The sequence below is a fragment of the Bufo bufo genome, chromosome 6, assembly GCF_905171765.1.
Source record: "Bufo bufo chromosome 6, aBufBuf1.1, whole genome shotgun sequence".
NCBI lineage: Eukaryota > Metazoa > Chordata > Amphibia > Anura > Bufonidae > Bufo > Bufo bufo.
In genome coordinates, this window is record NC_053394.1 from 207520075 (window position 1) to 207533290 (window position 13216).

At 43.0% G+C, this 13216-nt stretch overlaps 1 protein-coding gene across 3 annotated transcripts in view; it reads right to left on the reverse strand.

Moving 5' to 3' along the window:
* Positions 1-3967: 3967 nt before the first annotated feature.
* The window catches only part of COMTD1 (catechol-O-methyltransferase domain containing 1), a 172211-nt gene continuing 162962 nt past the window's right edge, over positions 3968-13216 (reverse strand). For 2 of the 3 annotated variants that reach the window (XM_040435745.1, XM_040435746.1), the window contains 2 exons: positions 4967-5103; positions 3968-4884 (listed from right to left, as the gene is read on the reverse strand). In XM_040435745.1, the coding sequence (XP_040291679.1) occupies positions 4732-4884; positions 4967-5103 (290 nt within the window). In that variant the 3' untranslated portion in view covers positions 3968-4731. The remainder of the gene's footprint in view (positions 4885-4966; positions 5104-13216) is intronic. The other variant, XM_040435744.1, reaches the window with a different exon arrangement.

Here is a 13216-nt window from a genome sequence, read left to right on the forward strand (position 1 = left end):
TTGCTGTATTCCTATTGAGCCGCAAAACAAAGCCTTATTCACACGTCAGTGTTCCACGTACGTGTGTTGTACGTGTTCTTTACGGACAACACACGTACCTATTCATTTCAATGTGTGTGTTCACACAAGTTTTTTACAACGGTCCGTGGGTCTGTGTTTTTAGCACTGAAGCATGCTCTATTTTGTCCGTGTTCATGGATCCATCACGCCCATTATAGTCTATAGTCTATGGGTCACGGATGCCACCCATGTTTCACGGATCATTAGGAAAAGATGCTTTAAAAAGTATTTTTCAGCTGTGCAGTGTCCGTGAAACACAGATGACACACGGACAGCAAAAAACAGAGATACAGACCACACATGGATCTTTCACGGAGGCATCACTGAATACCTTTTCACGGACTTGAGCACGGATATGGAGGTGTGAATGAGGCTTAGCAATGTCCTGTTTTCCAGGACAGACATTGTAAATTAAATAGGGCCCTTAAAAAATACACGTTATCCCGCAAAAAATAAGCCCTCGTATGGCTATATGATCGGAAAATATAAAAAAGTTATGGCTATTGGAACGTGGGGAGGCAAAAACTAAAATGCAAAACCAAAAATGGGCCTGGTACTTAAGGGATTAACCTCAAAGCCTCTGCAGTTTACAGTCAATGCTGTATAAATCACCAAACTAGGCTTCAAATGCACATGGTGCTGCTTCCCTTACATACAACACTTTACAACCACATGTGGGGGGCTGTATTCAGGAGAAAATGGATAACAAATTGTGGGGTGATTTTTCTCCTGTTACCCCATGTAAAAATTAAAAACTTGGGTCTTTCTTGAAAAAAAAAAAAAAAAAAAATAGTTTTTTTTAAATTTTCTCAGCCAAAGAGTTTCTAAATGCTATGAAATACTTTCTGGGCCAATGTGCTCAAATATACCTCTTTAAAAATTCCTTGGGGATGTAGTTTCCAAAAAGGAATCCCTTTTTGGAGGCTTCCACTGTAGGGGTACCTCAGAGTCACTACAAATGTGGCATGGCACCTGAAATTTATTCCAGTGAAATCTGCTATCCAAAAGCCATATAGTGCTCCTTCCCTTCTGACTCCTGCTATGTGCCCATGCAGCAGTTTATGACTACATATTGGGTGTTGAAAATTAAAACTATGGGCCCAAGTCAACATTTTCTTGTAAAATATGTAATTTTTCATTTTCACGGGCAAGTGTTTCTAAATTCTATGAAACTCTTGTTGGGCCAAAGTGCACACTGCATCCCTTTTAAAATATCCATGGGTGTGTAGTTTCCAAAGAGGTCACACTTTGGGGGTTTGTACTGTAGGGCATCTAAGGGGGTCTTCAAATGTGACATGGTGCCTGAAAATTATTCCAGTGAAATCTGCCCTCCAAAAGCCATGTGGCGCTTCTTCTTTTCTGAGATTTGCTGGGTGCCCATACAGCAGTTTATGACCACATATGGGGTGTTGCCGTATTCAGGAGAAATGGCTAGCAAATTGTGTGGTGATTTTTTTTTTTCCTGTTACCCCTTGTGAAAATAAAATCTGGAGCAAAAGAAACATTTTATTGGAAAAAATTTCATTATTTTTCATTTTCACAGCCATGTGTTTCTAAATTCTATGAAAAGCCTGTGAGGTCAAATCACTCACTACACCCCTCGATGCAACATGGTGCTGGAAAACCTTTCCAGCAAAATCTACTCTCCAAACTGGCACTCCTTCCCTTCTGAGCCCTGCCATGTAGCCATACAACAGTTTATTACCACACATGCAGAATCAGGGTAATAAATATTGAGGTTTGTTTGGCTGTTAACCCTTGTTGTTACAGGAAAAATTTTGAAACTTCACATACATTTTTGTGGAACACATTTTTTGAATTTTGTAAAATCAGTTTTGAAAAATATCAGGGGTGCAATTTCTAAAATGGGGTAATTTATGGGTGATTTTTAATATGTAAGCCCCTAAAAGTGACTTCATAACGGAATTGGTCCTTTAAAAAGGGGATTTAGGAAATTTTCTTGAAAATTTTAAAAATAGTTTTTAAAATTCGAAACCGTCTTATGTCGCTCTAGCTTTCTGACGTCGGGGAGCAAGGAGGAGATTGAGGATGCGGTGCTGGGCTCCATCCTGGACTCATCTCTGGGACAGGACACATCTCAGGTTAATTTGCATATGTATCAAATCGTTTTTTTTACAGAATAAAAGCACACAGAGCTATGGGGACTGGGTATTGCGGATGTGCTAGCGGCCATCTAGCAACCCATGTCCTCAGCTCTATACACAAAATCCCGGTGACAGGTCCGCTTTAAGTGTTTATTTTATGAGGTATAAATTTCCGTCTTAAAAGCAGAGAAATTCAAATTTTTCTAAATTCCCTGTAAATTTTGGATTTTTTTTTATTCCTAAAAGTAAAACGGATCGACACAAAGTTACCACTATCCTGAAGTAGAATGTGTCATGAGAAAATAATATCAGATAAATAACTGTTCCAAAGTTATTACCACGTAAAGTGACACGTCAGATATGCAATATACCACCTTGTCGTTCAGGGGAAAAATGGCTTGGTCTAAAGGGGGTTAACAGATGAAATGAAACAAGTGCGTCCTTTTTCATTAGGTACATAATAATTCTGCACACTAAGGGCCCATTCATACGACCATATTTTTCTGTCTTCATCAGTTATAATTTTGCGGATCGGATGCGGACCTATTTATTTCAATTGGGCCACAAAAGATGCAGCAGACAGAAGGCCATGTGCTGTCCCGCATCTGCACTTAAGTTTCGCGGCTCAGCAAAAAAGATGGAACATATCCTATTCCTGTCCATTTTTGCGGACAAGAATAGGCATTTCTATCATGAAGAACGTTCCGATCTGCAAAATGCGGAAAGCACAGGGCCGCTATCCCTGTTTTGCGGATCCGAAATTCACGGTCTGCAAAAATGGATATGGTCATGTGAATGGACCCTTATAGTTGTCCAATAATTATGCACACATAGATAGAACAGCCAATAAACGGATTGGCTCCGGATGCGTTCAGGGTGCATTCAGTGAAACTCGCACCATTTTGCAAGCAAGTTCAGTCAGTTTTGTCTACAATTGCGTTCAGTTGGTCAGTTTTGTTCCGCGCGGGTGCAATGCATTTTGAGGCGTTTTTCGCGGGCATTATAAAAAACTAAAGGTTTACAAACAACATCTCTTACCAACCATCAGTGAAAAATGCATTGCATAAGGACTTGCTTCCGGATGCAATGTGTTTTTCAGCGAAGCCCCATTCATTTCTATGGTGCCGGGGCTGTGTGAAAAATGCAGAATATAGAACATGCTGTGTTTTCGGTGCAACGCAGAACCGATGCATAGAAAAAAAAAAAACGGTCATGTACACAGGGCCATTGAAATGAATGGGTCAGGATTCAGTGGGGGTGCTATGCGTTCACGTCACAGCATTATATTGATTTATGATGCTATGTAAGCCTTAGGGCTCATTCACACAACATTTTTTGCGTCTGGAGTGCTGATATACTTTAATGGGGCCACAAAAGATGCGGATAGCACTCCGGTAATAAAGGTTCTACCTGTGTCTGAATGGTGAACAACAAAACTGTTGGAGCTGATTGTGCTCATCGGTGTCTGTCTGGGCTGTCCAGAGCCTATTCGCGGTGTGTATGCTCTCACATAAGAACTGCTTCCAAGACCTCCTAACAGGTCAGAAGTGCCAAGATGGTGGGAATTCATTGAAATGACCATCCTGCTCTCAGTCCAATGATGTACCCCTCTCTCAAAGTCTGTCAACTGGGCAAAATGTTTTCGAATATGTCCTAGAGCAGGGATCAGCAACTTCCAGCACGCTAGCTGTGGTAAAACTTTAGGGTGTTGCCACTATCCAGTCAGTGCTGCCAGTATCAGACTGTGCAAATACACCGTCCCAACTGGTAATACCTAGATGGACCTTTATTGTATACCGCTGACGATTCGTTCATAAACTTTTAATGGGAATAATAGAGGAAAGACTGGTGTTCCAGTCTTAGTAATTTGAAGTAAGATATTCAGAATTTATTAAGAGACAAGTTTTGATAAATTTTGGTTCATCTTTGGCTGTTTGGCACAAATCAAAATCGCCAGCTATGGGTTTAAACAGATTTCAGCTATAATGTACAACAATTTTCTGGGGTAAACGGATTAAAGGGGGTAGATGCTTATCTAACAGCAAAGAGCACTGAGGGTTATAATTAATGTAACAAATAATGTTGTATAATTGGCCTGAAAAGGGTTGAACTTAATGGACCTGTGTTTTTTTCAACCTTATCCACTTTTTTATTTGTGACCAGCAGAAAATTCCAAAAAGTTACAAATGTGCAAAAGTCCACATGTGTACAGACTTGATATATTCCCTCTTATTTACTGAAAGTTACTATAGCTTTGTCAAATGTACAGTATACTGAGTATTATTGTTTGTGGTCAATGTGTCTTTAAACATTTAGCAAGCAGATTACAGTAGTGTTTCCCCAAAATGCCCATTGTTTTATGAAATGTTCCTTGTATTGTCAGCATTTTTATGGGAAAAACTTGCATCATGAAATTGGAGGCACGTCTCTATGGAAAAATCTACTGTATTTACAACATGCTTTGAATTTTATGGTCGCATAATATAGCTGTATCCTTGAGCCTTGGGACTGTAGTATTTTCAGAAGCAATGTACTGATTTTCTTCTTGAGGGGATGGTAAGTGATGCTAAAGCTTAAAACAGAGCATCAGTCCATCAGCAAGAGGTAGTATACTTAGGAAAACACGGGCATCCCTTAAAATGGCTTCATTCATCTGCTGTATGCTTTGTACCTTGTCTGTCATGGAGTTCTTTTTTAGGACTGCTCCGTTGCACAGCACCTGTTAAATAACACATTTCTTCATGGATTACTGTATCAGCTACTAGCCGTATGCTAATTATGCAGACTGGACAGGAACTTACCCCATCTATGGCCAGTACTCCTCTGCTCTTCAACAGACGCAGGCACTTCTCATAACATTTTCTGCAGTTTGTTAGACCAGACATATTTATAAAGATTATATCAAATGTCCCCACTTCTCCGGCAGACAGTAAGCCATCTTTATAGGAAAAAAACCAGAGGTCAACAATAAGGCATTTAAAATGAGTGGCATAGCTTGACTGGTATGCTTGTGTTTATTGTACTTCTAGACTTTCAGGCTGCTTTCACATATGCGTTTTTGCTGTCTGATTTTGAGATCCGGCATAGGATCTCAAAACCACAGCAAAATGCATCCGTTTGTATAATACAACCGGCTGCATCTGTTCAGAACGGATCCGGTTGTATTATATCGAAAATGAACATGACTGATCAGGCACTAAAACAATTGTAAGCCAATGAGCTCCGGATCCATTTTTTTCATGTCTGACACCAGCACCATTAACTTACATGGTTTTTGGTGTTGGATTCAGCATGTTCAGTTTCCCATGCTGCACACAAAAACACTGCTTGCAGCGGTTTTGTGTCTGGCATGGGAATGCAACAAACCGGAACAAAATGCATTCTGGTGCACTCCTTTCCGGTTTGTTCAGTTTTTTCCCCATTGACAGTGAATGGGGACAAAACTGAAGCGTTTTCCTCTGGTTTTGAGATGCTCTGCCAGATCTCAAAACCGGAAAGCAAAACGCAGATGTGAAAGTAGCCTTACTGATGGTTTTTGGTTTAAAATTTGCCAAAATATAATGGTCTCTAAAATGGCTACCTTTACAAGGTATACAGAAGCTTGCACAATTATGAAGATGGCCATCACCTCCAGACCCCCATAGACCTCTTCAGACCCCCATAAGATCTCTCCATACCCCCCATTAGACCTCCATATCAGACCTCAGATCAGACTGTAAAATAATAAATTAACTTACCTCTCCTGTCGCCACTCTCCCTGTCTTGGCTGTCTTCTCTTTTCAGGGCCGGTGCTGCAGTCACCGGACCTCCTGCAGCGTCAGGTCAGAGTGTGTACTGGCAGGCAGCCAGGACACAGCAGCGCTGGCCCTGAGAAGAGCAAGCAAGAGGAGGGGTAAGGACTAAGCCAGTTCTACTGTACAGCAGTTTGATAAATGACCTCCTTGGTGTTTCTGCAACTGCCCTCCTCTAGTCCTAATTTTGCTGCCATTCCAATGGGAGAAATAGGTGTAAAAACTATTAGAGCATGTTGTGGTTGACAACAGCATGTGAAAACCATTAGTTTAACAGCAAATTTCTACTGTTTTCCGATGTGGTTTTGGCTGTGCAGTTTTTACAGGTCAAACAAATGTATTTTACATTTTTAATCTGCAAATACCATGTAGGCTATAACCGTGGCAATTTGAGATAAAAATGTACATTATTGATCTGCGTCAGATGCAAATCATTTTAAATTAGGGCTTTTGGTAACATAACAGAGCATGATTAGATGTTTTGCATAAACGGAAAACTGATAATATAGTCTCTGCAAGACTGCCTGTGTGAGGGTTGAGACTCCATGTTGTGCATTGTACAGCCATTTTATGTTATAAGCCTTAAACCTTTGTGTGTAGAATCTATGATATAAACTGTGAATTTTTCTGTGTAAGATTACTGTGACTTTTAGGTCGCTCCTAGCCCCTCCAACTTTGTCCCTTTGAGGAATTTGTACAATTATTAGCAGTGATGAGTCTGTGACGAACACCCACATTTAAGATTAAGGAGACGCTTCAGGCGTATAGCCAAGAAATGCTTATTTCCGATTGTGATTTAATGAGTTATGATGTAAATGCTTAATTATGTCTCCCACTTTGGAAATGATCCAGAAAAACGGTATGTAATCTCTGCTTACTTTCAATAAGGTTGGAACACTTGATACACAGCACTGTGCTCATAACTTCTAATTTGGAGTCCACTGCCCATCCGGCATTGGGGTTTTTGCCCCAACAGAAACTTGGTGCCTGATACGTGGGGCATGACCAAGTCCTTCCTACTGAGACCCCTGACGCCTGGACGTGCCACACCGGGACAAACAGACGAAAATAATCGCTGAGGTAAGAGCTTTTTCTTACAAGTAGTCTGTACTTCCCTGTCTGGCATTTGTCTTGTTCGAGGGTCTGGCAGAATATAAGGTAACTTTGCAGTCGTGCCTAGTTTATGTTTAAAAACCTGCGACCCTGATAAAGGCCTAGCAGACGAACGCATGAATAAGTGGTGGATGGATTCAAACCAGGATTTTGCCACTTCCCTGCCCAAGCCTCCAATCTGTCCAGATCCATCTGTAGTGGTATACTGTCCTTTTTTGTCTTAGGGTACTTTCACACTATTCCAGGAAAAAAACTTTATCAGCTTCACCTAATGCTTTTTGAATGGAAAGCAATCCGTTCAGTATGCATCAGGATGTCTTCCGTTCCGTCCCTTTACGTCTTTTGGCTGGAGAAAATACTGCATCATGATGCGGTTTTTTTCTCCGGCCAAAATTCCGGAACACTTCCATTGAAATGTATTAATGCCTGATCCGGTACCAAATGTTCCGGAAATAGCCGCATTGATGGATCCGGTTTTCCGGTCTGCGCCGGGATATAGGAGGAGCTGATTGCGCAGCTTCCTGTTTGTCTCTTTGCTCCAGCCTGCAAGGGACAAGGAAGCATGCCATTGTAAGGTGAGTATAAATTTTTTTTTGTTTTTTTTGTGTAGTGCAACTATAGAAAAAATAACTATAAGCAGCTCCTATGTACTTATACATAGGAGCTGTATGTTATAAGTACATAGGTTATGCTAGTAGTAGTATTAACTAGGTACTACTACTCCTAGCATCCACTAGTACTTATACTACCTGCAGTCCCTATGCAAAATACAATTGGCAATATATAATTTTTTTTTCTTTGCTTTACAGAACAGCAAGCAGTGTTTGGGCGCCCGAAGTTCCCCAGGAGGCGGTCCCTGATGAGCCGCCCACCCCGGGTCCATCTCGTCCAGCTCAAGCAACTGGTCAGGACCTCAATGTTCCCCTACCTGTGCCCTCTGGTGAAGCAACGATGGCCACATTAGTCCCACTTTTTGAGGTCCTCGTTCGTCGCCAGATGACAGGTAGGAGTCGTCAGGCAGACTATGAGGATCTCACAAGGCTCGTTTACGAATCCATGATGGGATTCACAAATAGAGTTGCCGCTTTGGAGGATAATTTGCGGAGTCTTCAGGAGGGGGCGGTGTTGATGTCGCAAATTAGTCCGGTGCATCACTATTTGATATCGTTACTCCCTGTGATGAAACAGTTCATGCCAAACCAGCTGTTTGAGGCCAGAAGACAAGTGGACTGCGTCTTGTAGCAAGTGCAACACCGCCCCAGCCCTATCCCCATCCCACACCTATCCCCATCCCACACCTATCCCCCATCCCAACCTCCCCATCCCCCTTCCCAGCCGCCCCATTCCACTTCTCATCCCACTTCCCATACCCCATCCCAGTCCCAAACCCCAGAGCTATTTTCTCACCACTTTTCTCCCTCTCCTCCTCATTACTATCGCCAACCTCTTTCACCACTCCCTCTACTCTAGCTCGGGAAAGTCCATCTCCTGCCCAATTCTCAACCTTAAATACTCCCTCTGTTGCACTTCCCCCCCAACACGCACTTATTTGCCCACAGTGGCAGAAGAACAGGACAGAGGGGTCCCAAACAGTGTAATGCCCTCCACCCCCCACCCATCGACTTCCCCCAGGCCTGGATACAGGCAACTTTAAAAAAGTTTTTAAAAATGTTATGTTTTTTTAATATCTTTTTTTCAAAAATGTTATTTATTCTTAATAAATGTTATTTGTATTGGAAATGTATTTGTTTTTAAAAATGATTCAAAATGTGTTATTTTGGAACCATTAAAATCTCCCAGCGCTGGCGGAGCGACACAAGTATTTGTCGCTCCTTCAGCATGGGGAGATTATGTTCACAAGGAACAGTGTGTAGAAGAGAGGCCTGACATAATCTCCCAGTGCTGATGGAGCAACACAAGTATTTGTCTCTCCTCCAGCGTGGGGAGATTAAGTTGTCAAGGAGTAGTGCAGAAGAGGCCTGACATTATATCCCAGCGCTGGCAGAGCAACACACGTATTTGTCGCTACTCCAGTGTGGGGAGATCAATGTATGGTTTTAAAAAAAAGTTTAAGAAACAAAATAATTTTACAAAACAGGTTTTGAAAATCAATACACACTACTGTATCCACCCACATAAGTATGCAACCAAACTGCAACAAGAATAAATTCAAATTAGATTAATTTTTCCCCTCACTCATGACAGCACCTATGCGACCAGGACCTCCCATCCAGGACAGGAAACCTGACGAGATAAAAAGGTTCACACCCCACCACACCTCAGTTCAGGTTTCCTGTCCTCCAGATAGGGGGTACCTGAGTTCCCTTTAAATCATGGTTCTCACCTCGATGGCTGGGGAAGGTCCGGGTCTACTACGGTGTAGTAACTACATCGTAAAGGGACCTATCCCTGGCGGCATAAGTCTCCCGGTGGAGCCGTCGCCTAAGTCTGCCCTTCATCCTGCCTCCTTCCAAGCCTCTTTGTGGAGCCGCTGTGGCCGTGAACAGGCGGCTCCCGGTCCATGGCAGTGGCTGCGCTGTCGTCCAATTTCCAAGATAGCGGAATAGGGCTCCAAGACGCTCGGCGGATGCACAGACTCGGAGTGGCTTCCGGCGCATAGACGTCATTTCCTTTGGCGGGTCGGAAGCCGGAAGTTCAGCTGCCGTGGATTAGACACCCCCCCCCCCCCCTTTTTTTCTTGGGTCATGGGAAGGAGCCGAGGCGCCTTATAAATCCGGTAGCAGGAGAAGGCAGCCAGATGTGGACGCACACAGTGCTGTGCAGGATCTGCAGCTGCCGCGTATCATGGAGCCAGGTGACACCAGACGCGCCGACCCCGTGGAACCCTTAAGGCCCAGAAGCCCGGTATTGGACCTGAGGAGGGAGAAAGATTGACGCTACACCTGGGTGAGACTGACCATCTACTACCCCCCCATTTATTTCTGGGTGTTGTATGCTTTTTTCGTAGGTTGCTAAAGTACCTAAGAAAGCTTCCGGCAAATCCAAACATGGAGAATGTGGAGGATGTAAAGTGCCTCTGTATTCTACATATGTTAAACCACTATGTCAATCGTGTATTGATAAGCTAGTGATGGAAGAATCCCATAGCTTATAAAAATCCATTTAAAGCCTTAGTTCGTTTGGAAGTTATATCTTGTATAAAATCCTTCAAGCGAGGCCGGCAAAAATCGCCAGAGAGACCTAGAATCAGGCCAGGATATGTCCTCTGATTATATGTCTTCTGATGAAGATACAGCAGGAAAGTCTCGTTTTTCCTCCAGAAAATGTAGAGTCCTTATTAAAAGCCGTAAAAACTACTATGCAATTGGAGGACATTAAAGAGACTAAAACTATTGCTGACTAGGCTTTTGAGGGGCGTGGCCCAAAACGCCATAGAGTTTTTTCCATTCACAAGAACATTGAAGCATTAATTAAAAAGGAATGGAAAAATCCGGACAGAATTTTTTTAATTCCAAATTCTGTCAAGCGTAAATACCCGTTTGAGGAATCGGTATCTAACGTATGGGACAAAGTTCCTTCCGTAGATGCTCCGGTAGCCAAGATCGCCAAAAGATCAGACCTTCCCTTCGAAGACCTAGGCTGTTTAGGAGACTCCTTAGACAAAAAGGTGGATGTTTATCTCAGACGATCATGGGACTGTGCCTCGACAAGTCTCAGACTGGCCATTGTGGCCTCGTGGGTATCTAGGTCTTTAAGGTTATGGCTGGGGCAGTTAGAATCTCATATCAGAGACAAAACACCAAGAGAAGATTTACTTTCCTCTCTACCAACCTTCCACAAGGCGGCAGATTTTTTGGCAGACGCCTCTACGAATGTAGTTCGTTTTTCTGCCAGAGGTGCGGCTATGTCAAATGCAGTTGGCGGGCTGTATGGCTTAGGCCTTGGAAAGGGGATCAGGGCTCAAAGTCTAGACTTTGCTCTCTCCCATGTGAAGATTCTAGACTGTTCGGTTCCTCTCTTGATGACATATTAGATAGAGCTTCAGACAACAAAAAGAGGTTTCTGGTCCCCCAAAAGAATTCCTTTTTTCGTAAACCTCAGGCTATGTTTAAAAGGCAGAGGAGTAAGCAGAGTAATAGAAGTGAAAGAGAAAGATTCTCTAGGAATTCTGGGGGTTTTCTGTTCAAAACCCAGGACAACAAATCTCAATGACGCCAGAAGTTAAGTGGGAGGAAGACTGTCTGGTTTCCTTCCAGCCTGGAAATCGGTGTCCCAAAACAAATGGATTTTAAGCGTAATAGAAAACTGATTCTGGCTGGAGTTCCTTTCTTGTCCAAAAGAATTATCGTCCAGACAGTTTGCCCCAAAAATCAGGAAAGAAGGGAGGCCTTACAGTCAGAAGTTCTTTCCCTCTTACACAAGGGATTAGTTTGTCCAGTTGCCATAGCAGAAAGAGGCAAGGGATATTCCCCTTTGTTTCAGGTAAAAAAAGCTGAATGGTACATTCAGGGTTATTCTAAATCTAAAAAAACTGAACAAATCCCTAGAGTACAAAAAATTCTGAATGGAGACCATAAAATCTACGGTGAATCTTCTCTTCCAGGGTTGCTGGATGGCAAATCTGGACCTAGAGGACGCATACTATCATGTTCCATTTCATCCTTCCTCCCAAAAGTTTTTAAGAACAGTGGTATGGGTTCCGGGGGAGTTATTACATCTCCAGTACAAAGCTCTTCCCTTCGGTGTGTCACAGGCATCGAGCGTCTTCACCAAGGTGATAGCAGAGGTGGCAGCTTTTCTAAGACAGTCAGGCATTTCGCTAATCCCCTATCTGGACGATTTTCTGATTGTTTCTCAGTCAAGAGAAGGGGTAAAAAAGATATCAAGTTGCTCTGCTCCTCTTTAGAAGACATGGGGTGGTTAATCAATTGGAAAAAGTCAAATTTGATTCCTTCTCAGAGTTGTGTTTTTGGGGATTCAGTTAGATTCTTGTCATGCCCTGCTCTGACTATGTGCGGAGGTCGGCCAGAATAGCAGCACGTGTTTAGTTTTTTGTTTTGTTTTGGAGTCGTGCTAGATCCGCCTCCCTTCAGGTGCACTGGGTGGGGTCATTGGTTTAAACTTCACTCATTCCCAGTGTTCTGTGCGGGTTATAGAAATCAGTCTGGCCTTGGAAGCAAGGAAGGAAGGATTGTCTGTTCCAGCTCAGATAAGATAAGTTTGGTTTCTGTTTTTTTTGTTTGCCGTCTAGGCTGTTTGTGTGTCGTCTGTCCCCTCCAGGTTCTGAGGGAGCAGGCTGCCCCTATTCCCCTTTCACCATCTCAGGGATTCTAGGGTATTTTCAGCCCAGGCACGAGGACACATTATTCCAACCTTCAAGGTCTGAATGTGGGCTTAGCAGTGTGGGGAGAGAATTCAGGGATTTGCTAGTAGGTGACCTTTCCCCAGCTTCTCGCCTTGAAACTTGTTTGTTGGTTTATCTGTGTATCTGAGATCCCGTCCGCCATGACAATTCTAGTCTACAAAGGAGTTTTCTTCCATCACAAAGAAAGGAGGCAATTATAGAATTGATATGGTCAATCTTCCTGTCTTACCGGTGTACTTTAAGAGAAGCGATGGCGGTACTGGAACAAATGTCGTCTGCAATCCCGGCATTTCCATATGCGCAGATCCACTCCAGAAATCTTCAAGCAGATATCCTGAGGTGGTGGGACGGTTCCCCGTATTCTTTAGATCAGAAGTTTCATCTATCCTCAAAAGCAAGGCGCTCCCTAATGTGGTGGATGATGCCAGAGCACCTTTCAGCAGGTGTCCCATGGACATTTCTAGATCAGACCATTGCGACCACCAATGCCAGTCCTTGGGGATGGGGTGCCCACTCCCAGAGCAGGGGAGGTGGGACCTGAATACAAGAAAGGAATCATTCAATTTCAAAGAGTTAAAAACGGTACAAATGTCTCTGATGGTAGCACTTCTGGAAGTAAGAAACAAGAGGATGACTTTTTTATTCGGACAATACAACAGTGGTGTCCTATATAAACTGTCAAGGGGGGGGGACAAGAGCCTCCTCCGTCCTTTTTATTTTATTTAGTAGAGACAAGGATGCTCTTCCTTTCATCAATTCACTTGAAGGGAAAGGAAAATACTGTAGCGGACTTCCTCAGTTGAGTTTCCGTAAAACTGGGA